The 24,351-nt window shown below is 41.0% G+C and overlaps 1 protein-coding gene and 1 long non-coding RNA gene across 3 annotated transcripts; one reads left to right on the forward strand and one right to left on the reverse strand.

The window, feature by feature from the left end:
* Positions 1–1,231: 1,231 nt before the first annotated feature.
* Positions 1,232–24,167, forward strand: GINM1 (glycoprotein integral membrane 1). 2 transcript variants are annotated; one of them, XM_045499989.1, is made up of 8 exons: positions 1,232–1,451; positions 7,071–7,130; positions 7,302–7,398; positions 15,517–15,668; positions 16,219–16,375; positions 17,166–17,299; positions 18,882–19,045; positions 23,464–24,167. In XM_045499989.1, the coding sequence occupies exons 1-8, from the start codon at positions 1,332–1,334 to the stop codon at positions 23,573–23,575; spliced, it is 996 nt and encodes a 331-aa protein (XP_045355945.1). In that variant the 5' UTR covers positions 1,232–1,331; the 3' UTR covers positions 23,576–24,167. The 2 variants fall into 2 exon arrangements, with proteins under 2 accessions (XP_045355945.1, XP_045355946.1); XM_045499990.1 differs by having other exon boundaries at positions 1,262–1,451; positions 17,169–17,299.
* LOC123609152 lies at positions 9,070–11,612 on the reverse strand. The gene is made up of 2 exons (XR_006717634.1): positions 11,511–11,612; positions 9,070–11,254 (listed from the first exon to the last, which is right to left on the reverse strand). It is a non-coding gene; the product is annotated as an uncharacterized LOC123609152 (long non-coding RNA).
* Positions 24,168–24,351: the final 184 nt, after the last annotated feature.

Consider the following 24,351-nt stretch of genomic DNA (forward strand, 5'->3'; position numbering starts at 1 on the left):
CTATCTACTCTTTCATACAAAGGTACTTTAGAATCTTATACATATGTTACCAATTAAAGTTATACAAATCTACATGTCATGTGTTCTAATCTTCAGATTCCTTTTTAATCCAGGCAGTGTGAAATAGAGTGAAAAACCCAGTGGTTGTAGTTGGACCCCAAGAGTGGGTGCGACCTCACTGCAGAAACCACTTGCAAGTAATTAATGTTGTTGCATATCTCATAGTAGGCAAGGAGTTAGTTGAATGATTTTGGAGTATACCACAAAGATTTTAAAATTTACCCCAGCTAGAAAAGCAGGCATGTGGAGAGGTTTGATAAAAGAAGAAGGGCTAAGAGAAAGAGGCTTGGGTTCTTTCCAAGTCAAATGTTTTACTTAAAAAAAAAAAAAAAAAAAGGCTAAATGTTTCTTATTCTGCCTTGAATGGTAATATCTCCAAGTTCTTCTCAATCAATATTCAAACCTATTAATCTGAAATGCCGACCTTCTTGGCACTCTCTGCTTTGGAGAGTTTCATAAAATATTTTTTAAGAATACAAAAGGGGGAAGACATCATCTTTATTTTATAGATAAGAAACTGACTAGAAAGGCCCCCAGAGCCCAGGTAGACTGGTTTCTTGCTGAGAATGTTGTTCCCATAAGGTCTAAAGTGATATGCTGAATGTTGAACATTTGATGTGTGGTTGATCCTCAACCCTGTCACGATAAATCACTTGGGGAACTTAACTACCAATGCCTGAGCAGCAGCCCTGACTAATGAAATCAGAAACTCGGGTGCCCCGGAAGACCCCAGAGTCAGTAATTTTTAAAACTTTCCGGGCAATTCCCACGTGCAGCCAAAGGTGAGAACTACCGATTTAATAAAATTTCCCCTCTAAACGTGACATACTCTGTTTATGATGTAGAACAGTCTTCACCTATATTACCATTATTTTTATTTTATATATGTAAACACATACACACAGCTATAGTTATGTGCATACCCATATATACTAGTCTTGCTAGAATATACTAATTTTAAAATAATAGCATCGAAAATCTTTTCACTCCGTTCGGATTAGCAGCTCCCTCCAATCCACACCTCCACTCTAATGATGAAATCGGACCTTCCCCCGCTTGACTCCGCCCCTCGACGTTTCGTGGCGGTGCGCGTGCGCAGCCCGTTTTTTCCAGAGTCCCCGCCCACCGGTGCCGTGAGTTCTTTCCACGGACCGGCTCGCTCCCGCCCCGCCTCTCAGAGTCCCGCCCCCCAATAGCCTCGCCCCGTCCCCGCCCTTCGGGCTGGCTCGGCCCTCAGCTCCCGGCTGTCCACCGCAGCTGGCCTGTCCAAGATGGAGGGCTCTCCACCCGCGCCGTTTGCCCTCCGGCTGCTCCTTCTCGCGGCGCTGCCGGCCGCCGGGTGGCTGATGACCGTTACCCATGAGCTGCCCCTGCCGCCCCGAGCCCCGAAGGTAGGGCAGGGCGGGCGCGACTCGGCCGCTCCTCCGCCCGGACCCTCTGGCGAGGCGCGGGCCAGAGCCGTGGGATTGCGGCGTCCTCGGCGATGCCTCTTACCACCGCCCGACGGGCCAGGGGCGGGGGTCCGGGCGCCCAAGAGAGTAGTGGGGAGAAGCCCCCGAGGAAATGGGGGCGGCCTGGGAGGAAGCGAGAGAGCGAAGAGGGCCCTTTAATGTGTGGTTAAGCCTTGTGCAGCGAAACTTAGGGATTCTTACAACAGCCCCAGCTGTTGCCAGCCTGAGGGGGTTTTGCCATCGAAAGTACCCGATCACAAGTGCTCTCAGCCTTTTGTAATGGCGCCTTCCTGGGGTAGAGCGGGCACTGGGGCAAGGCGGTGTTTCTGCCTTATGTGCACGGGAAATGTAGAAGTGGCTCGGTGAGGGAACAGGAACGATTCCAGGCCACCTGTCTGCCCCGGCGGGAAGGACTGCCTTCCCCCGGCGGGCAGGGCCCCGGGGTGCGCCTATGCCGGGTCGACGGGGCGGGAGGAGAAGGGCTGAAGACCCGACTCTTAACCTGACGTCCTCCCTTTGGTGGGTGTTAGGAGGAGTGGATCTTTGAGCGTGGCAGGACCGGCCGCACCAGCATCCCCTGGGAAACTGCTGGAAACGCACTAATCCGATGCTCTGGGGGGTGAGGCCCAACTGTTTTAAGTCAGCAAGCCCTCCAGGTGAACCTGAGGCCAGCTAAAAGTTGGAGAATCGCTGCATCCTTGTACCAGAGGGTGGTGGCTGGTTCTTCCGTTTTTGCCGGGGAGTCCTGCTGAATTAAACCAGTATTTGCCATTCATCGATTGCATGTATGGTTGGGAAAAGTTTGAAGATTTTGAAATGCGAGTTTTCCCAAAATGCAAAGAAAGAATATAGGTATGCCTTTTCTTACTGGTCGGGACTTGAATACTCCACATCCACGGGTGACTTACACCATAAATGTCACTTTAAAAAAAATTTTTTTTAATGACATTACTCTCCCTGGGAACAAAAATAAAGAGCATATCTCAGTTTCAGTTCTGCTTGGGCCTTTCAAGAAGCCACAACAATGCAAGCCCTAAGAACCACTTGTATTTGAAATTGTATGTGGACCACAGTTGCAACTGGTCAAAATGTGAATGTGATTGGCAAGCACCAAGAGACCAAGTACAAAAGAAATGATTCCTAAAGTTCCAGTAATACATTATTTTCCAAATTTTAAAGATTCATCATAATCACTTGTAAACCCAAAAGACATTGAAGTCCCTATAGTTCGAGAAAAATGCATTTTGACTGCGAGCTGAAAGTACACTGCACTGTGGGCTTAGTGAATTCATCATTTCAGTTCTTCCTTTTTATGCCCGCCTTCCACTTTTGGAAAGTTCAGATTTATACTCAGAATTTCACAGATGAAAGAATGCTGAGCAGCGACAGGGAGAATCTCATTCCTTGTAAATGTTTATATGGGAAGCTGAAGCCTCTTGATCTAACTTCTTTTTTTTTTTTTAATTTTTTTTTTCAACGTTTATTTATTTTTGGGACAGAGAGAGACAGAGCATGAACGGGGGAGGGGCAGAGAGAGAGGGAGACACAGAATCAGAAACAGGCTCCAGGCTCTGAGCCATCAGCCCAGAGCCTGACGTGGGGCTCGAACTCACGGACCGCGAGATCGTGACCTGGCTGAAGTCGGACGCTTAACCGACTGCGCCACCCAGGCGCCCCTTGATCTAACTTCTTCAACATTGCATTGTAAAAATTTTCAAACGCACAGAACATTTGAAAGAATTTTACAGTGGTCACCACGTTGGATAAGTGCAGTCCCGTAGACCACTGTATAGTGATGGGGTTTCTCTGCTCTCTGCATTACAGTAGTCACAAGACTACTGTCAATGAGCGTTTGAAATGTGGCTGACCAGGATGATTGAGGAACTGAGTTTTAATTTAAAAAAAAAAATTTTTTTTTTAACGTTTATTTATTTTTGAGACAGAGAGAGACACAGCATGAATGGGGGAGGGAGAGAGAGAGAGGGAGACACAGAATTGGAAGCAGGCTCCAGGCTCTGAGCCATCAGCCCAGAGCCCGACACGGGGCTCGAACTCGCGGGGCTCGAACTCGCGGGGCTCGAACTCGCGGGGCTCGAACTCGCGGGGCTCGAACTCACGGACCGCGAGATCGTGACCTGAGCTGAAGTCGGATGCTTAACCGACTGAGCCACCCAGGCGCCCCTGAGGAACTGAGTTTTAAAACTTTTAGTTAATTTAAATGTAAATAGCCACATGTGGTTAGTGGGTACCATATTGAATAGTGCAAACTTAGACTGCTATTAATGTTTCACTATACTTACTTTATTATTTTTTTAATGTTTGTTTATTTTGCAAGAGAAAGAGCATGTGCGTGCGGAGGAGAGGCAGAGAGAGAGGGAGACAATCCCAAGCGGGATCTGCCCTGTTAGGGCACTGCCCGTCGCGGTTCTCAATCCCACAAACTGTGAGATCATGACCTGAGCTGAAATCAAGAGTCCCATGCTTAACCTACTGAGCCACCCAGGCCTCCCTCGATTTGCTTTATGACATATCTGCTCATCTATTCCTTTTTGTAGCCAACCTGATCTGAATGTAAGAAAACTGATTGAAGTGAGGAAAATTCTCTCTATAGCCCTTCAGTGGCTCAGATCTACCGGATTATAAGCATGTTCTGTTTTGTTTACATATGAGTTGTTGGAAGTTGAGGCTACCCAGGTTGTAAAATAATACAAATTTTTATAGTACGTTCTTCTAATATTAAAATAACTTAGTCACCAAAGAGAGGCATCCAGAGGACACTTTTAAAAAAAAAAAATTTTTTTTTTAACGTTTATTTTTGAGACAGAGACAAAGTGTGAGCGGGGAAGGGGCGGAGAGAGAGGAAGACAGAATCCGAAGCAGGCTCCAGGCTCCAAGCTGTTAGCGTCAGAGCCGACACAGGGCTCAAACTCATGAACTGTGAGATCATGACCTGAGCTGAGCCAAAGTTGGACGCCCAACTGCCTGAGCCACCCAGGCGCCCCTGCACTTATTTTCTTATATGTGTAAATATTTATTACATGTATTTCCCTCAGACTTAATTCATTTATTTTAAGCCTTAGGATGTCCTTAGGATGCCATTGTGTACCAGTTGGGCATCTTGTGAGTGAAGGAATTAGAGGAAGAATTGAAAATGGGTGGGTAGAAACTTCAGTTCTGCCACCCACTTTTTAAGCATCCACCACCTTGACTCACAAGCTTGAACTTCAGTTAGAGGCTCTCAGGAAGAGCAAGAAATATGACCTATCTCTAAACTTGGGCCCAGGAGGTAGTAAGGGATTAGAATCTCTTCTGAAATGAGATCATTCAGGAAGACCAAAAAGCTTAATTGACTTTGGTTCTCTGCAACATACAGCATGATAGTATCTGTTAGTTGTCGTTTACAAACCCCAGATTTTACTAGGCAGGTGATATATGTAAGTGCAGTAAATTACTAGTAATACAGTGTATGTTCACTGCTGAAAGGCAGAAGCTATAAAAAGGTTTCTTAGAATACCATCATTGGAGGGTTTTCTCTGGGCTGTTAGAAGAAACAATAGTCCATAATCAACGGATCCTCTATTTTGAAAAGAATTCTTGGCTGGAATTAGGACACCAAAAAATATACCACCAGTTTGATGACTTGCTGAGTGTTGGTTTGTTCTAAAGATGAATGTATTGGTTCTAGCTCATGCTTAGTTCTAGATAAGGGTGGGCCAGGAGAAAGCCAGGCTGGTTCTGAAGTTTCATATGCCCCAATATAAGTTGGCAGGTATACCAGAGTGAGCCTAAATGTACAGTATAGGCTTTACATGTTAGAACCCTGTTCTTTGAGTAGAATCACCTCAACCTCATACAGTCATTTCAGTTTTATTCTCTCATTTGTTGGAGATATATAAAGTATTGGAAGCAGTCACAGTGCCAAGAGATTCACTTGTATATTATTTTGTTTATGAACAATTTTCAAAGTTAAGAATACCCCCATGAAAAATATTTTTTATTCTAGAATAACAGCATCTATCTGTGAAAAAAATTAGGGGAAGGATTTGTTTTACAAATGACAACTTGCAATTCCTTTGAGTATTGGTGAATATTTCTTAAAATACTGCTTTCTTCTCTATAGAAAGCATGTCATTAATAAACTTAAATATTTGGGGCACCTGGGTGGCTCAGTCAGTTGAGCATCTGACTTTCGATTTCGGCTCAGGTCATGATCTTGCAGTTAGTGAGTTCAAGCCCCATATCAGGCTCTGCGCTGATGATGCAGAGCCTGCTTGGGATTCTCTCTCCCTCTCTCTCTGCTCGCGCGCGCGCGCTCTCTCTCTCTCAAAACAAATAAACTTTAAAAAATAAATAAACTTGGGGCACCTGGGTGGCTCAGTCAGTTAAGCGTCTGACTTAGACTCAGGTCATGATGTCACAGTTCGTGAGTTCGAGCCCCATGTTGGGCTCTGTGCTGACAGCTTGGGGCCTGGAGCCTGCTTTGGATTCTGTGTTTCCCTCTCTCTGCCCCTCCCCCGCTTGCACTCTGTCTCTCTCAGAAATAAGTAAAAACATAAAAAATTAAAATATTAAAAAAATGAAAGTAAAGAAGCAAATACTTGAATAACTGCTTTTGAGCATGCCTTGAGAGGTACTAAAACTGATTTTGCACAGTACATACTTGTCCATGGGCACTAGGGGACACATTTAAGAAGAGTTAGAGCAGTTTTGTTTTTGCAAATAAAAAAGTTGGAAACAATTCAAATGTCCATTGATAGTAGAACAAATAAGTAAATTGGTAATCATTTGATGGGCTTTTTATGCAGTACTGTAAATAAATGTCCACAGCTGCATGCATCAACAGTTGTAAATAAGAGAAGTTCCAGAAGAATACATATAAAATTTTTCCACTTACATAAAGCTCAGAAACAGGTGAAACTAAACAATATGTTGTTTAGAGAGAGAGAGAGAGAGGAGACAGTAAAACTATAAAGAAAAGCAAAAGAGGCACCTGGGTGGCTCAGTCAGTACTCTTGATTTCCGCTCAGGTCATGGAGCCCTATGTCAGGCTCCATGTTCAGCGCGGAGATTCTCTGTCTCCCTCTGCCCTCCTCCCCCACCTCTCGTGAGCTCGCTCTCCCTCTCATTCTCTCTCTAAAAAAAAAAAAAAAAAAAGAGAGAGAGAAATTAATATGGAAGACAATCCAGGGATTCCTTCTGAGGATAAGGGAACGTGATAGAAAGGGGGTGACTTCTAAGGTGTGGACAGTATTCTAGTTTTTAACCTAGGTAGTAGGGATATGAGTGTTAATCTTTTCTTTTAAACTTTACATTTGCATGTTATAGGCTGTTAAATGTGATATATTTCATAGTTAAGTGGAAGAAATACAGATTATGAAAAGTTGGAATTGTGAATAAGGGCACAAAAAGTCCTGTGAAAAATGCTGGGTTTTACAAAATGTCGATGTTATAAGTGATTATACAATAAATGTAATTGAAGGGAAAAGAAAAAGAACGGAGTTATTCCCATTCTGTGAAGTGCAATTTCACCTATCCAATTTATATATATATATTTTGCAGGACAGCCTCAGAATTAATGTAACTACCCTGAAAGATGATGGGGCTGTATCTACAGAACAGGTTTGTCTTCTTTTGATTATGATTTTAATATGTCACTTAGCTAACTATTAGGCAGCCTATGTTATTTTTTGCCTACACATCTAGTTCAGTTAGATCATGTATTTTTTACATGAAGATTTTGTCATCATTTCTAAACAAGTGGAATTAATGTATATGCTGCTTTATTTTAAGGTTATTCTTAACATAACGTACGAGAGTGGACAGGTATATGTAAATGACTTGCCTGTCAATAGTGGTGTAACCCGAATAAGCTGTCAGACTTGGATAGGTGAGTACTACTAAATTATTTCCATAATTGTTCTGCTTTTAGTAATATTAGATTTGTGAAACACAGTTCTTTGACGTATTTCCATTTTAAATTAATAATATATGTCATTATTGGAGTATATAGTAATACCACTGTGTTTAAAATTCAAATCCTACTTTATATTGGTTATTCTTGGCATATTCACATTTCTTTTTCGTGAGGTGGGCATTGACTGGAGCTGCATGTCTGGTAGGTTGATACCCATGTAAGGATGTGCAGGAAGTTCATAAGTGGAGATTTACAAGTAAGAGGCAAAATCTTGGAGGAGTGCTTATCACAGATAGAAAAAGTAAAGAGAAAACTAATGTTGTTGGTCTGATGCTTTCCTTTTCTGTTTCTTCTGCCCTTAAGTCCAGATAACATTTTTCTTTTTAACCTTTTGAAATCTTGAGTTGTTCAAAGACAAGCAAATATGTTACATTGCACCATAGTGTTTGAAGGAAATAAAGAATATGAGAAATATGTATAGCATCACTACCTGTTTTAATATATGCATTTAGAGCAGTAAATTTTTCTCTAAACAATTGTATTCTGCACTTGATTTATCATGTACTTTGTCCGTGCAATTCGTAGTATTTTCAAATTACTTGTTGTGATATCCCCTTGTCCTGTGGTCCATTTAGAAGTTATAGTACTTAATTTCCAAACATTTTGGAACTTTTGTTTTTACTGTTTCCACCTCTATCATTAGAGGCATACTGTGTATAATTTTTTTTAATGTTTATTTATTTATTTTTAGAGACAGAAAGAGAGTGTGTGTGTGTGTATGCGCGAGCAGCGCAGAAGGAGAGGAAGAGAGAGAACTCCAAGCAGGCTCCACGCTCAGCATGGAGCCCAATGTGGGGTCGATCTCACAAATCCTGAGATCATGATCTGAGCCAAAATCAAGAGCCTCAGTCAACTAAGCCACCCAGGCACCCCTATGCTGTGTATAATTTTAACCCTTTGAAATTAGAGACTTGCTTTGTGGCTTGGCAGATGGTCAGTGTTAGTAAATGGTGCTGTCCGTGTGTCCTTTAAAAGAAAGTACGTCGGGGCACCTGGGGTGGCTCAGTCGGTTAAGCGTCCAACTTCGACTCAGTCGTGATCTCATGGTTCATGAGTTTGAACTCTGTGTCACGCTCGCTGCGGGAGCCCACTTCACATCCTCTGTCCCTCCCCCTCTGCACCTCTCCTGCTTGCACACACGCTTTTCTGTCTCTCTCAAAAATAAATAAACGTTACAACATTAAAAAAAAAAGGAAGTACAGTACATAATTACTTAGATGTGATCTATATATGTCAGGTAAAATTTGGCTAATCATATTGTTCAACCTGTTATGGAATTGCTGAGTTTTTTGTTTGTTCGCTTGTTCTGTCATTTACTGAGAATGGTATGTTAAATCTCCTCTATGTAGCTTTGTTGGCTCAGCTTTGTTAATTATTGCTTTTCTATATTTTGGCACAGTATTACTAAATTCATACAGATTTAGAACTGTTATGTCTTTCTTTAGATTGACTTTTTTATCATTATAATATGTTCTTTATCTCTAGTGACATTTTTGCTTTAAAATCAGCAGTACCTCTATTATTTTAACAATAATTGCTTTTTGGCCTGGTGGGTAGGAGGGAGGTGGATTGTTGTGTGGTATCTTTCCATTTTCTTTCAGTCTTTCTGGGTCCTTGTAATTAAGGTGAATCTCTTATAAGCAGCATATATTGATGTTTTTTTTTTTTTAAACAGTCTGTCAATTTGTCTTTTAATTGGGATTTTAATTTATTTACATTAATGTAATAACGAATATATTTGGATTTAAATCTTTCATCTTAATTACTTGTTTCCTATTTGTGTCCTACCTGTTTTTTGTTCCTTTTTCTTCTCCTTATGTCCTCTTCCGGGTTATTTATTTTTTGTTTCATCATTTCCCTCTTTCTTACTGGTTTTTATGTTATTTTACTATTCTTTTAATGGTTACCCTTGAAATCAACTAACTAGTATTTTTATCACTTCCCAAACAATACAAGAACCTTAGCACACATAAACTTCATTTATTCCCTTTCTGATTGATTTTGTGTTGTTAGTGTCATACATTTTAACTCTTTGTGTTCTTTTTTTTTTTTTTTTTTTTAATTTTAGAGTAGAAGTGGGGAAGAGGGGCAGAGGGAGAGAAAGAGAGAATCTTAAACAGGCTCCAGGCTGAGCACAGAGCCCGATGCAGGGGCTCGATCCTGTGACCGTGGGATCATGGCCTGAGCCAAAATCAAGTGTCAGATGCTCAACCGACTGAGCCACCCAGGAGCTCCAACTCTTTGTGTTCTTAAGCCCTAATATTATACAGCACACCCATAATTATGCAGCATAACTGTTCTTATTATTTTGTGGAATCCAGTACTCATTTATTTTTACTTCAATGGTTACCTTTGCCATCGCTCTTCATTCCTTGTCTGTGTTCCTCTCTGAGGTCACTTTCCTCTTGCCTAAAAAATTCCCCTTAGGAGGGGATTAGGAAATCCCCTTAACACAGATTTGTTAGCAGTGAATGCTGTGAGCTATTGTTTGAAAACATCTTTACTTTGCCTTCATTTTAAGAGGATCTTTTTACTGGATATGGAAATATAGGTTAGTTCTTCATAAGTTAGTGTTTTCAAGACTGATTTCATGGTCTTCTTACTTCTGTAGTTTCTGTTGAGTCCGTGTCAGGCTCATTGCTCTGTTGTGGATAATATGGGTCTTTTCTGTCGTTGTCCTTGGTATTTTTTTCTGAGTCTTTGGTTTTCAGTAGTCTTACCGTGATGTCCCCAGGTGTGCAGACCTTTAATCTGTGACTTGATATCTTCTGTCAGTTTGGGAAAATTTTTTGGCCGTTATCTTTTCAACGAGTGCTACTTCTGCATCCTCTTTTTTATTCTCTTTTTGCTTCTTATTTACACATATGTGTGAAACTTTCACAAGGTTCCATATATATTTTACACTTTTTTTCTCTCTCCTTTTTTTCTTTTCATCCTCCTCGCACACAAATTCGTCAGCTCTGTGTAATTGAGTTAATTTTGTTTACTAAACTTTACCTCTAGGATTTCCATTTATTTCCTTCCTTCCTTCCTTCCTTCCTTCCTTCCTTCCTTCCTTCCTAACTACCTTCTTCCTTCCTTCCTTCCTTCCTTCCTTCCTTCTTCATCTCCCACGTGGGCCCCGGATATGGGGCTACCTCTTTTTTTTTTTAATTTTAATTTTTATTGTAATAGCTTAGACTGGTCTGGTGAAATTCTCCATTTTACCATAGCTTTTCTTGAACCTATTACTTTCAGTAACTTTATTTCTTTATTATTTTTTTTAAGTAATCTCTTACGCCCAATGTGGGGCTCTAACACAACCCCAGGATCAGGTGTTGCATGCTCTACCGACTGAGCCAGCCAGGCACCCCTACTTTCAGTAATTTTGAAGTTCACGTCTGCTCAGTCTAATTTCTTGAGCCCCTCTGGATCTGTTTATCCCCCCCCCTTTTTTTTTTAAAGGTTTATTTATTTATTTTGAGAGAGAGCACGCCAGCAGGGTCAGGCAGAGAGAGAGGGAGAGAGAGAATCCTCCCAAGTGGGCTCTGTGCAATACAGGACTCCATCTCACAAACTGTGAGACCATGACCGGAGCTGAAATCGAGAGTGGGATGCTTCACTGACTGAGCCCTCTAGATACCAGTTTTTTCCTCTTGATGCTTGTCCAATATGTGTTGTTGTTTTTGATACTGTGTAGGAAAAGCTATAAGGCTCTGGATAATATTATTTTACTCCAAAGAGGATTTACTTTAACCCCTGGCAGTCATGATAATAAGAGGCAGAGTACCTTGGGGCGCCTGGGTGGCGCAGTCGGTTGGGTGCCCGACTTCAGCCAGGTCACGATCTCGCGGTCCGTGAGTTCGAGCCCCGCATCAGGCTCTGGGCTGATGACTCAGAGCCTGGAGCCTGTTTCCGATTCTGTGTCTCCCTCTCTCTCTGCCCCTCCCCCGTTCATGCTCTGTCTCTCTCTGTCCCAAAAATAAATAAACGTTGAAAAAAAAAAAAAATTAAAAAAAAAAAAAAAAAAAAAAGAGGCAGAGTACCTTAATTTTTAAATCGAGGATTAGACTGTTTGAAGGCTGGATTCTCATCTTTGCAAGGCTTAGTCTATTCCTCATTAACTGTTACTCCTCACACGTAGCTCATCATAGGTCCCAAGTGAGAACTTGGGGTGTTTCTGAGGGCCCTTCTTTTGTGGGTCCCAAACTCCCTACTGTCTGGAGCCTGTCAGAAGTTCTGCTTAACTTCTCAGTGTCTCAGGTATATGCTCAGTTTCTCAACCAAGCCTGACTTACTAATCAGCAAACGCTTCAGTGGGGAAAACTGCACAGAATGTTGGCTTACTTCTGTGCCTCCCTTCTCTCTAAGATCTCGTCACAAGTCCTGGATACCTTTGTAGCCACAATCTTTCTTTTATGCCCCTCTATTTGAGACTGCCGACGTCTGCCTCTTTACTTCTCTGTCATTGCTTTCTGTTGAGCTTTCCAGCTTCTCTACCTGTTCAGCTGGGCAATCAGCAAATGCCTTGTGGGGGTGCTGGCCGTCTTTTTAAAAGCTCTCTGGTGCCTCTGGACAGATTTGGGTTTTGAGTGTAGATGTGTGCGTTTATTTTATTTTTTAACGTTTCTTTATTTTTGAGAGAGAGAGTGCGCACACATGAGTTGGGGAGAGGTGGAGGGAGGGAGGGTGGGGACAGAGGACCCGAAGCGTGCTCCACGCTGACAGCAGTGAGCCCGATGTGGGGCTCGAACTCATGAATCATGAGGTCATGACCTGAGCCAAAGTCAGACGCTCACTCAGTTGACTGAGCCACCCAGGTGCCCCTTGTGTTCTTTTTTGTGGTTGTTGTTACATCTTTTCTAGTAGCTCTCAGTGAGAAAGTTGGTGAACAACAAGCTAATTCCTCATAGCTAGGAAAAGAAGTGCTATCACTGGCTTAAATAATCATTCTGTTGATGTTATATCCGTCACTGAATTTGCTATGGAGTGTGACCTGGCTGCTGTCTGTGTTGTAGCCATCTTCCTGGTCATCCAGCCATTGCACTGAGTTTTGTTGATAGCTGCAGTAAATGCCCATCTTATCAGTTGTAAGAATCCTCAAAACATTAAATACAGCCTCAACAAAAAGTCTTCTTTCCTTAAATTTTAAAAATAATTCTTCTTTGGTAGGTGTATTGGTTATTGCTGTGTAACAATTTAATCCTCAACTTAGTAGCTAGTGACAGTATCATCTCATGGTTCCTGTAAGTCAGGAATCCGAGCCTGGCTTAGCTGGGACCTCTGGCTTTGTCCTAAAGACGCAGTCATCTCCGGGCTCCACTGGGGAAGATCTGCTTGCTAGCTCCTCCCGGGTGTTGACAGGACTTAGTTCTTGTGAATTGTCACACTGAGGCCTCAGTTCCTCACCAGAGGTTGGCTGGAGGGCTCCCTCATTCCCTTGCCACGTGGACCTCTGTCGGGCATCTCGCAACATGGCGGCTGGCTTTATCGGTGAGAAGACAAGGGAGACTGTCAGCAAGAGAGTACTAGCAAGACAGAAGTCCCACCTCTATAATCCAACCATAGATGTGCCATTCCATCACTTTTACTGTGTTCTGTCTGTTAGAAACAGGTCACTAGGTCCAGCCCACACTTAGCAAGAGGGAATTACACAAGGACGTGAATTATCAGGGTCAAGGGTCAGTGAGAGCCGTTTTTGGAAGCTGCCTACCACAGTAGGGAAAGTCAGAATATCAAGGGCTTTTGTTGTTTTTAATTTAATTTTATCCTGCAGCAGAGTTACCAGACTGGGGACTGAAGAATCACCACTCTGATGTATTTATAAGACCACATTTTCTCATCCATTGAATCTCTTATGCCCTAGAGCGCCAGCCTTTGGATGTACAGATACGCTGACAGGGAGCCTACTGTTTTGTGAGCAAGACCGATGGGCAAACAGGGAAAATACTGAGATGGACCACAAGAGCGGGGAAGTTTTACAGTTAGGAGCCTTAGAGGATACGAGGGAGGATAGGCAGACCAGAGAGAGGGGGAGCAGCGAGTGCCCCCATAAGGAGCCTGAAGAAGGACCATTCAGAGAACTACCAAAAAAGTCACAGGTTGCCACTGAAGGCATTTGAGCAAGGAGGCTGCATAATCAAAACTCTGTTACAGATTAATCTGGCGCTGTTGTGTGAATGGTTTAAAGGGGGAGAGATTAAAGAAGCAAGTAGTTCAGTAACTATTATAACAGTAAGTAGTTCATGAACTACATATTGGTTGGGTAGGGAGGGAGGGATGGAAAGGACAAATATAAGAGAATCTGGACCCGGAATGGCCTGAAAGAAGCAACTAACTGGACACAGGGAATGAGGGTGAAGAAATCAAATGTAACCTGGTAACTTTTGTCTTTGCTGGTTTGGAGAAGGGTGACTTTATTCACAGAAACGGCAAAGTCTAGGAGGACCAGTTTTGTGAACACTTGGGCTGAACTAAAAGGTTAGGTCACTTGGTTCTCAATGGAAATGTCTGTAGCTATTTAAAAAGTTAGAAATGTTAGTCTGTGCCTTCCAGAGATTTTGATGTGTTGAGATTGGGGAGAGGCTCTGGCGTCTGTACTGTTTTCTAGTTGATTCTGATGCAGAGTTAGGATTTAGAACCACTTGACCAGGTGTCTGAACAGTATTGATAACTTATGATGGCATATTTATTTTAAATTATGTATTTATAACTCTGGATGGAATCACTACTGAACAAAAGCCATAGAACAATAAACAATGCATTCTGTCAAGGAACGTTGCCTAGTCAAGGAGACAGGCTGATAAGCTAAGAGCTACACTGCAAGAAAGTTAGTGCTTTAAAAAAAAAAAGAAAAAAAAAGGCATGAGGGGCACTTGGGTGGCTCAGTTGGTTGAGCGTCTGACTTTGGCTCAGGTCATGATCTCATGGTTTGTGAGTCTGAGTTTCGCATCGGGCTCAGTGCTGATGGTGCAGAGTCTGCTTTGGATTCTCGGTCTCCCTCTCTCTATGCCCCTCGCCCCACAGGTGCATACATGTACATGCACTCTTTCTCTCAAAAATAAACATTAAAAAAATTAAAAAGAAAAAAACAGGCATGAACTCAGCAATGTAGGGATATAGTAGCTAGAACTACCTAAGTAGGAGTTTATTAAAAACGGATGAGGAGAGAGGGAATAGAGAACATTCCAGATAAAGGGAATAGCCCTGTACAGGCACTGAATCAATTTGAACAGCTGGGTTTGCATGTAGAATATCCATCTTGGTTCCTTTTTTGTCTAACAGTCCTCATACAGTAACATTTGAGGGACCAACAGTTGAACAACTCAGTGCTCCTTTTGCACTAGTTTCATGGATTTATATTGATTTATCATTTTCTGTAGTGTTTTCTGCCTTAATATAAGGATATCTGCTGGTTCTGTAGACCAGCTGCAGTGGTCACACCACACCTCCACTGGTGTGGGCTGGGGGGCTCTTAGCTAGAGGGGAGTATAGCCAGTAGCTAATCCTACCCCATCATCCACTGGTGGAGAGTAATTACAGGGCTGTCCCATCCTCCTCCCCATTCCTGCCCTTTCCGGTAGCAACAGGTCACTTACTGGAGAAAGAATTGAGAAAAAAACTCAGTGTCTTTACTGCTTTAGGCCCCTTATATCCCTGGGTTTTGTGAATGAGTGAATGGATGAATGGATATACTTCCCTCACTAAAACATGGGATTGGCTGTGTCTTCTGACCTGCTTTGTAAGTAGTTACGTCTTATTCGTTCCTCCTTGACAAACTCTGTAAAAGAATAGGAGTGATGTTGCTAGTGTAGTGGTCTAAAGACCACCAAGCACTTTTCCCTTTTCCAATGACTGTAAACATGGTGAGGATTTGCCAAGTTGTCTTTGTTTTCATAAATTCTATAACATCAGTGAAGTCGGAGATGAAGAAAGGCAAAGAAACTGTTATCCAACTGTCCTGTTCCCCGTAAATGTCATCAAAATAATCAAATTCAGTAACAGGTTTGGTGGCATTTTTGTTCAAAGCTGTGACTACTTTTTTTTATATAGTGAAGAATGAAAATCTGGAAAATTTGGAGGAAAAAGAATATTTTGGAATTGTCAGTGTAAGGATTTTAGTTCATGAGTGGCCTATGACGTCTGGTTCCAGTTTGCAACTAATTGTCATTCAAGAAGAGGTAGTAGAGATCGATGGAAAACAAGTAAGACAGTCTGATTCTTAATTGGGAATTGAATTGTAGAGATTTGTGCTAGGTATTATACCTGTGTTCCATTACTTTATTACTTATATCTGACCTGAGAAGGAAGAATGGTACCCTAATGTTGCCTGTAGCCAATCGTTTAGAAGTTTCTTTTACTTGGTTTAGCATTTGTTCAGCATCTGAAGTATTAATTTTTTTTAACAAACTGAACATATTTGTACATATTTATGTCACTTTAAGATATTATAAACATTAGTAAACAGAAAAGTAAATGAAAAGATTGAATTTGGTTCATGGCTCTGCTGCCTTTTCCTCTGGCTAAGTCTAAGTAAATGAAACACAATGGGGAGCAAGGTTGTAATTCTGAGTGCTCAAACACTCAGATTAAAGCTGCTAATTAAATGCCTGAAAGTGAGGGGAATACAGAGGGATTGTGAACAGGGTAAGCTTTTTAGTTAAAGAGATCAAGGAGGAAAAGTTAGCTTTAGATGCTTACGGGGTTGTGCCATTATTTAAAATGAAGAGTAACTGTTTATGTTTTCTTTCATAGGCTCAACAAAAGGATGTTACTGAAATTGATATTTTAGTTAAGAACCAGGGAATACTCAGACATTCAAGCTATACCCTACCTTTGGAGGAAAGCATGCTGTATTCTCTTTCCCGAGACAGTGACATTTTATTTACCCTTCCTAACCTCTCCAAAAAAGGTACTTTAAAAGACTGTTACTTAAAGCATTAAGGAAATTAATTTTTTAGTGGGTAGCTTTTGAATTGTAGTTAATATGTTTGGAAGTAGGCTTCTTCCAGAAATGTTTTATGTCCCTTTAAGAACGTTGGAATCTATTTTGGGTCTTAATAGAAAGCGATGAAAAAAAAAAAGTGATCAGTGATGACTGCTTAGCGACACTTTGTGGTAATTATCTACTCCTACTCTGGGCAGTCATCACAAAATACACAATAAGAAAATTGGTTATGGGGCACCTGGGTGGCTCAGTTGGTTAAGCATCCGACTCTTGGTTTTGGCTCAGGTCATGATCTCACAGTTTGTGAGTTCAAACACCATGTTGACCTCTGCATTGACAGCATGGAGCCTGCTTGGGATTCTCTCTCCCTCTCTGTCTCTCTGTCCCTCTTCCACTTGTGCGCTCACTCTCACTCTCTCTCTCAAAATAAATAAACATTTTTTTTTAAAAAAGAATACTGTTTAGGTTCATTTAGAGAAAGAAGTATTCATTCTTCCCATTGAAACATGGAACTTTTTGGAGATTTGACCTTCTGCATAATAGAATCGTAACTAGCATAGCTCCTTGTAACTGTTTTAGTTTATGGCTCCTGTCCAGCATTTAAATCGGAACACTCAAGTGTCATTTTTTTTTCTCCCAAGGCAAAATACATACTCTTAGTGTCCTACATATTTTTGAAATAGTAATGTTAGAACTAGTAGGAGAGACACCAGCATGCACCTAGCGTTTTGGTAACTTGGCTCTTCCTCCTCAGTAGAAAGTGTTAGTTCATTGCAGACCACCAGCCAGTATCTTATCAGGAATGTGGAAACCACCGTAGATGAAGATGCTTTACCGGGCAAGTTACCTGAAACTCCTCTCAGGGCAGAGCCTCCATCTACGTATAAGGTAGGTATTTGGGGTTCTCTTTATATTACAAGCGTTTTTGGAAGAAAACAGCCTTGCAAAGGAGGTGGAAACCATGAGGATTGGAAGTATGAAACATTGTTAATAATGGGCTTATGGTTATTTTATTTTTTGGTATTCCTGTTTTAAGTTTCATTTAACAATATAGTTACATAATTATGAAGTCATTGGATTTCACTTTGGGGGGGGGAGTTTTCACATCCAGAGTCATTCCCATATTCTCATTTATTCTGTGACTGCCACCTCACGCGCACGTACGCACGCACACGCGTGGTGCCCTCAGGATCTTGAACGGTGACCGAGCACACTTGGTTCAGAGTGTCCTCCAGGAATCAGGTGGCATAGGTCTGAATCTTGGTTCTGCTGCTGACGAGTTGTGTGATCTTGGACAAGTTCCTGGTTTCTCTAACCCCACTGTATCTGTACAATGGGGCACCTCCTTTAATCTGTAGAACCATGCAGTCGTTAACCAAGATTAGATAAACTGGGTACAAACACAAGTGTGTATTTGTACCTATTAAGTATTCCTGTATTACCGATGACATTATACAACTGCCTGGGAATGTACGCACGGTTCAGACCGAGTATCTGGACTTCTCCAGATGTGTGAGCTAGGTGTCTTAGTCAAAATAATTTCTACTTAAGTGAACAAGGTCTGTTGTTAGTCTCAAAGGATTCCAGAGACTTCTTTGAAGTTTCCACTGAAGGTTGAGATTGATTATTTGGGGTTGCTGGGAAAGTCAGGTCACTTTTTGCTGCCCGCATGCCGGCACCCTGACCCTGTGTACCTGCCTCCCTCAGAGCGAGGCAGCCCGCACCATCCACGCGCACGTTGGTGTCGACTCTGACTCTAAGCAGAGTCACTCTGTTTTTGTGCACGGTGAACTCCCCACCTGGGCCAAAGACTACTGACATGTTTGTCTTTCTTCCTGCTCTTGTCTTCCAAGTATTAGGAAGACATCGTTGCCTCTGGTCTGTTTTGCATAGACTAACCAAACCTCTGACCATTTAGCAATTACTTACACTGAATGTATATACAATAGTATAAACAATCGTAAAGGATAATAAAATAACATTCCTGTGCCCGTATTACTAGAACATAATTTTAAAAACTGTAAATAACTTTATCAAGATACATTTTAAAATAAAATGCACCCATTTAAAACATACAGTTAAGGGGCACCTGGGTGGCTCAGTCGGTTGAGCGTCCGACTTCAGCTCAGGTCATGATCTTGCGGTCCGTGAGTTCGAGCCCCGCATCGGGCTCTGTGCTGACAGCTCAGAGCCTGGAACCTGTTTCAGATTCTGTGTCTCCCTCTCTCTCTCTGACCCTCCCCCGTTCATGCTCTCTCTCTGTCTCAAAAATAAATAAATGTTAAAAAAAATTTATAAAAAAAAAATAAAACATACAGTTCAATAAGTTTTGATAAAGCTAGATGTCCATATAACCAGCATCACAATCAAAATACAGAATTTTATCATCACCCTAAACTGGAACATAATTTTTAAAGTTTCATAGAGATCAGATGATACTTGGCTTATCTAATCAAAACTTCTTCTTTAGGTGATGTGTCAGTGGATGGAGAAGTTCAGAAAAGATCTGTGTAGATTCTGGAGCAGTGTTTTTCCAGTGTTTTTTATGTTTCTGAACGTCATGGTGGTTGGAATTCTAGGAGCAGCTGTGGTAATAACCACCTTAAAGGTGCTTTTCCCAGTTTGTGAATACAAGTAAGTATTTCTTATTTTGAAACAAATTAGTATTTTTACTAATTAAAAAGCAAGTTGTATTACTTACTGTTTTTTAAAGTAGAAAATATAAATATATGGATGGCTATAAGACAGGTGGGAGGGAAAATAATGTCGGCTTTTTTTAGCTCGTCTTCCAACTGTAGCAAAATTAAGACGCTTATTGGATATCTGTTGTGAACAAGACACTGGTCTTGGGGATTCAGAAGTGAATAAGACAGCTACTCTCTAAGGACTTAGTCTGGGAGAGAAAGGAAACCTGTATCCTAATGGGAAATGCAGTGTTCGGTGAACAAATGAAATGCGGGCCTCACTATGTGTTTTCTACCTCAAAGTATCAATCTAAAACGATGTGGATTTTTTGGGGCGCCTGGGTGGCGCAGTCGGTTAAGCGTCCGACTTCAGCCAGGTCACGATCTCACGGTCCGTGAGTTCGAGCCCCGTGTCGGGCTCTGTGCTGACAGCTCAGAGCCTGGAGCCTGTTTCCGATTCTGTGTCTCCCTCTCTCTCTGCCCCTCCCCCGTTCATGCTCTGTCTCTCTCTGTCCCAAAAATAAATAAACGTTGAAAAAAAAAATTAAAAAAAATAAAATAAAAAAAAATTAAAACGATGTGGATTTTAGAAGACTAGCAAGGTATTTGGTGCGGCATTGCTTGTAACAGAAAGCAGAAGAGGAAAGCTCCGAACCGTTTACCTGCGGGGGCTAAACTAACTACTGGTTTACACGCACAGTGGGATTCTGTGCAGCTGAGATGCGAAAAGTCCAAAATCTATTAGGTGGGGAAAAACATTGCGTAACAGTATGATTTCATTTGGGTAAAACAGAAGTATTATGTTTATATGTATATAAGTGCATAGAACATTTCTGGGATGACAAAGTGATCTCTAGTGAGTGGGAATGAGAGCAGGGGCAGAGAGACTGACTTTCACTTCTCCCCTTTCTGTACAGCTTGATTTTTTTAACCTTAAGAAATTATTTTATAAATTTAAAAGTGAATTTGTTGTTAGCAGTTTTACAAGTTAAACAGTCAGGGTCTCCTGGCTGGCTCAGTCGGTTGGAGCATGTAACTCTTGATTTTGAGGTGAGTTGGAGCCCCACGTTGGGGGGGAGAGTTTACTTAAATAAAAAAAAGAAAGAAAGAAAAATAAGTTAAATAGTCGTTTTAGTCGTCTTAGTAGAAGTAAATCTCAGTAGACTAGAGATGACCACAATTTTTGGCTTAAATTATATTGTACTATGTTGGAAAGCCCATAGGATTTACAGAAAAAAAGACCCAATTTAAACATTCACTTCTCCACTTGCTTGCCATTAAGGTTTTCAAAGCTACCATTTCTTTATGTGTAACATTGAACTAATGCCTCCCTTAAAAGGGTTGCTAAAAGGCCATATTGCAAGCAAAGTGCCTGCAGAGTAAAGAAATATTAGTACCCCTCCCACCTTTTCGTTTGGTTTCCCCTGAAGAATTCACATTTCCCATTTCTTTCTAAAACTGAAAATTCTGGAACTTAGTAGTTTCTTTCTATTTCCTTTGACTGCCAGGAACCTCAGGACTTTTTTTGAATTTTATTATGCAAACCTGCATAGAAAACTGTTGCAGGGTTTTTTTTTTTTATTGTTCTTTTACCAGATGTTTTGTTATGGGCTTCTCTGTGGGAAAGACAAAATGTAAATTAAAAACCAGATTTGCAGTATACTGGGTTTTTTTTTAAGTTTATTTACTTGGAGAGAGAGAATCCCAAGCACACTCTGCACTGTCATCACAGAGCCTGACATGGGGCTCGAACTCACCAATGTGAGATCATTTCCTGAGCCAAAACCAAGGAGACACTCAACTGACTGAGCCACCCAGGCACCCCTGAAGTGGACTTTTTATCAATGGCAGTTGTACTAAGGTAGTTTCTAGTAGTAAAAGATTTCATCAATGCAGAAATACAGAGAGCAGTTAAAATACCTCTTCTTTTCCCTGTTCTTTAATTCTTGTAACTAGGGGGAAATCACTGTTAACTTTTAGGGTGTGCATCTTTTATCCAAATTCTGTGTATTGATGTAAACGTATGCTAAGGTAATTCTAATTGTTTATTATCCTAGACACAGGTTCCTAAACTTTCTTATTACATAGCACTCTTAGTGTGCCAGTAACTTTTCCCGGTGCCCCTATCTAGGCCAGAAGAAAACTCTAAAAATTTTTATTTAATTCTTAATTTACATACACACATGTGCATGTATGTAATTCTTAACTTACATTTTCAAATGGGATGTATGCGCCTATAGGACGCTGCACAAAACTCTTAGATTGGACACTGCCACTCTATTTCCTGTTCAACACTAGCTTTTGTACAGTATTTGTTTTTTATCATAATAACTGCCAAAGTCCAACTGGGCAAAGATCTGATGGCATTGAAAGGACAGTGTAGTACAATCTAATGTTGGAACTGTGAACTCCCTCAAAATGAAATCGTGAAACTTTGTAATAGTCTGCAGTGCCGCCCCAGCATTCCCTTTGCATCTGGGAACGTGGGCTTAAGGTCTTTTCCTGTCCACACTTAGATATGCTTCTTGATTCTCCTTATGGCTGCACAGTGTTTTACAGTATGGATATGCCATAACTTAACCATTCCTCCACTAGACCCTCCAGGAACTTCCAAGTTCATGTTATTTCCAGTAACGTCCTAGTGTACATCTTAAATGTACATACATCTCTTTGCACATGTGTATTGAATGTAGAATAGATTCCTCAAAGTGAATTTACTGGGTCAAAGAATGTATGTATTTAATATCTTGCCAACACTTGACAGCAATGTTTTGTTTTTGCCACTGGGGACAAAAATATAATCTCGTTTTAATTAATTCGCATTTTCTTCTTACTAGCATCCTTGCGAGCCCAGGTCTGGCTGAGTCTAGCATCTCTGTGATAGCTGGCTGGCTCTTTCTCCTGTGACATGCCTGTTCATAGCCTTTGTCCATTTTTCAGTTGTGTTGCCTTTTGTAATCATTAGTATATTGGAGCTCCTTTGTTTGTTATACACACATAGTATCTTTTCCATTTTTTTTTTTTTTTTAATCCCAGACTGCGATTTGTCTTTTGCTCTCAATTCTAGTATCATACAAGAATTTTAAATTTGGGGGCTCCTGGGTGGCTCAATCAGTTAAGTGTCTGATTCTTGATCTCAGCTCAGGTCTTAATCTCAGGGTCGTGAGCTGAAGCCCGATCGGGCTCTGCCCTGGGTGTAAAGCCTCCTTAGAAAAAAAAGGAAAAGAAAAAAGTTTAAGTTTGGGGTTAGAGCAAAGTCCTTTGTGGCTTTTAAGGGTTTTAAATTTTTCTTAAGTAGACCTTTTCCCTTCTTAAAATTATTTAAGTGTCATCTTCAAACTCTTTTTACCAGCACTTGTGTACAGATGAGGCCAGAATTCTGATTTTTTGTTTTCCAGAGAGGCTACTGTTCCAGCTGTAATTTGCCCACTGAATCGGAATGTTACCTTATTATGAACTAAATTCCTGCACATATTAGCCTTATTTCTCCTGCTTTGTCAAGCACTGTGCCAGCGGCAGAGTTCTGATTCCTATACTGCATTAATAAAACCAGCTACCGTCTCTAACCCCCGTTGTTCTTTTTAAAACAATTGTTACAACTATTCTTGCAGTTTCTCCCTCGTGAACTTTTAGAATCAGCTTGATGAGTTCCATAAATAACTAACTTCAGTTGCCATCTCAATTAGGATAACACTGAACTTGCAAAAGAGGTCTTGGATACAATCCAGAGATCTCCTCCCTGGTCAGGTACTTTGGGGAAAAAAGGGAAAATGCTGTCTAAATATCTAAGGTTGCAGGGCGCCTGGGTGGCTCAGTCGGTTGAGCGTCCGACTTCGGCTCAGGTCATGATCTTGCAGTTTGTGAGTTCAAGCCCTGCTTCGGGCTCTGTGCTGACGCCTTGGAGCCTGGAGCCTGCTTCGGATTCTGTGTCTCCCTCTCTCTCTGCCCCTCCCGCACTCACACTGTCTCTCTCTCCTTCAAAAACAAATAAACATTAAAAAATAAATTATCTATCTATCTATCTAAGGTTGCATCCCAGTGGTGAGTACCAGTTAGAAAGCTGCTTGGGCCTGGTCTTTTAGACCAACTTGTGCAAATCTGGGCTTCTGTCTGCCTTGGAGATCTGTACTTATCCAGTCCTTTCCCTACTTACAGTGTAAGTAAGGAACTTCCTCTTACACCTTCTGTTCGCTCAGCTTGGTTAAAGCAAACTTTGGACTCAGAGCTTGTCCAACTATTATAAACTAAATAAAATGAAGCAAAAGCACTTAACCCCAGGGTATATATTTCATTATAACCTTAAAGTAGGCCTTTCTTACTACCAAACTGTAGACGGGGAAATGTTTAATTTTGATTTTTATATTTCAGAGGAATTCTTCAATTGGATAAAGCAAATGTTATACCTGTGACAGCTATCAACTTATTTCCAGATGATACGGAGAAAAGAGCAAAAAACCCTGAAGATAAAACATGTGTTTAAATCAAATCATGGACTCTGAATTAGTCTTTTGGCTCTAAATTTGCCACTTGAATAGAATTTTCTTTAAATCATTAAGAATCAGTTTATACACCAGGGAAATTGCTAAACTCCTAAAACTGCCTAAAACTTGACCTTTAAAGTGACAAGTTAAAGTTCACCTTAGTCTATAACGGGGCTGGCTATTCAGATGATGAATTGTTAAGAAAAACCTAAATAAAGTGGAAGAGAAGACGTGAAGAAACTTCCAAATTGCAAAAAAAAAAAAAAAAAAAAAAGGGAACAAGACGAAATGCCATGTGCCAATACTTTTCAAGGTGCCTTTGTAAAGGAAATTATATCCACTTAATTACTATAATATATGAGACTTTATGAAAAGCACTTTATGAAATTCTAATTTAAAAGCTCAAGATTTAACACTTATTTTTTTATTCAGTAAAATGTGCCTTTATATTAAGTATGTGACTCAGTATAAAATCACTGAAGTGTATCATGATTTGACTGTATCCTGTACCAAGACTACTTAAACCTTGAATGCACAAGGATTTAAAAATACTAGTGACATGTTCTCACTCTAAAATAAACTTTTTTTGAGGAAAACCGTATAGAGTTTTGGTGTAAAAACACCTCCCAGGCAAGAATTACTTCTTTGTAAGAGCTCCTTTCACACACTGGCTGAGACCAAGGCTCAAGTCAATTAATGAGTCCATCAGTATCCTGGAATTAGAGCCCTTGCTCTTGTCGTCCTTAGTGCCGTTTACCCTTCAACAGTGGTCTCT

Source organism: Leopardus geoffroyi, chromosome B2, assembly GCF_018350155.1.
Source record: "Leopardus geoffroyi isolate Oge1 chromosome B2, O.geoffroyi_Oge1_pat1.0, whole genome shotgun sequence".
Classification (NCBI taxonomy): domain Eukaryota; kingdom Metazoa; phylum Chordata; class Mammalia; order Carnivora; family Felidae; genus Leopardus; species Leopardus geoffroyi.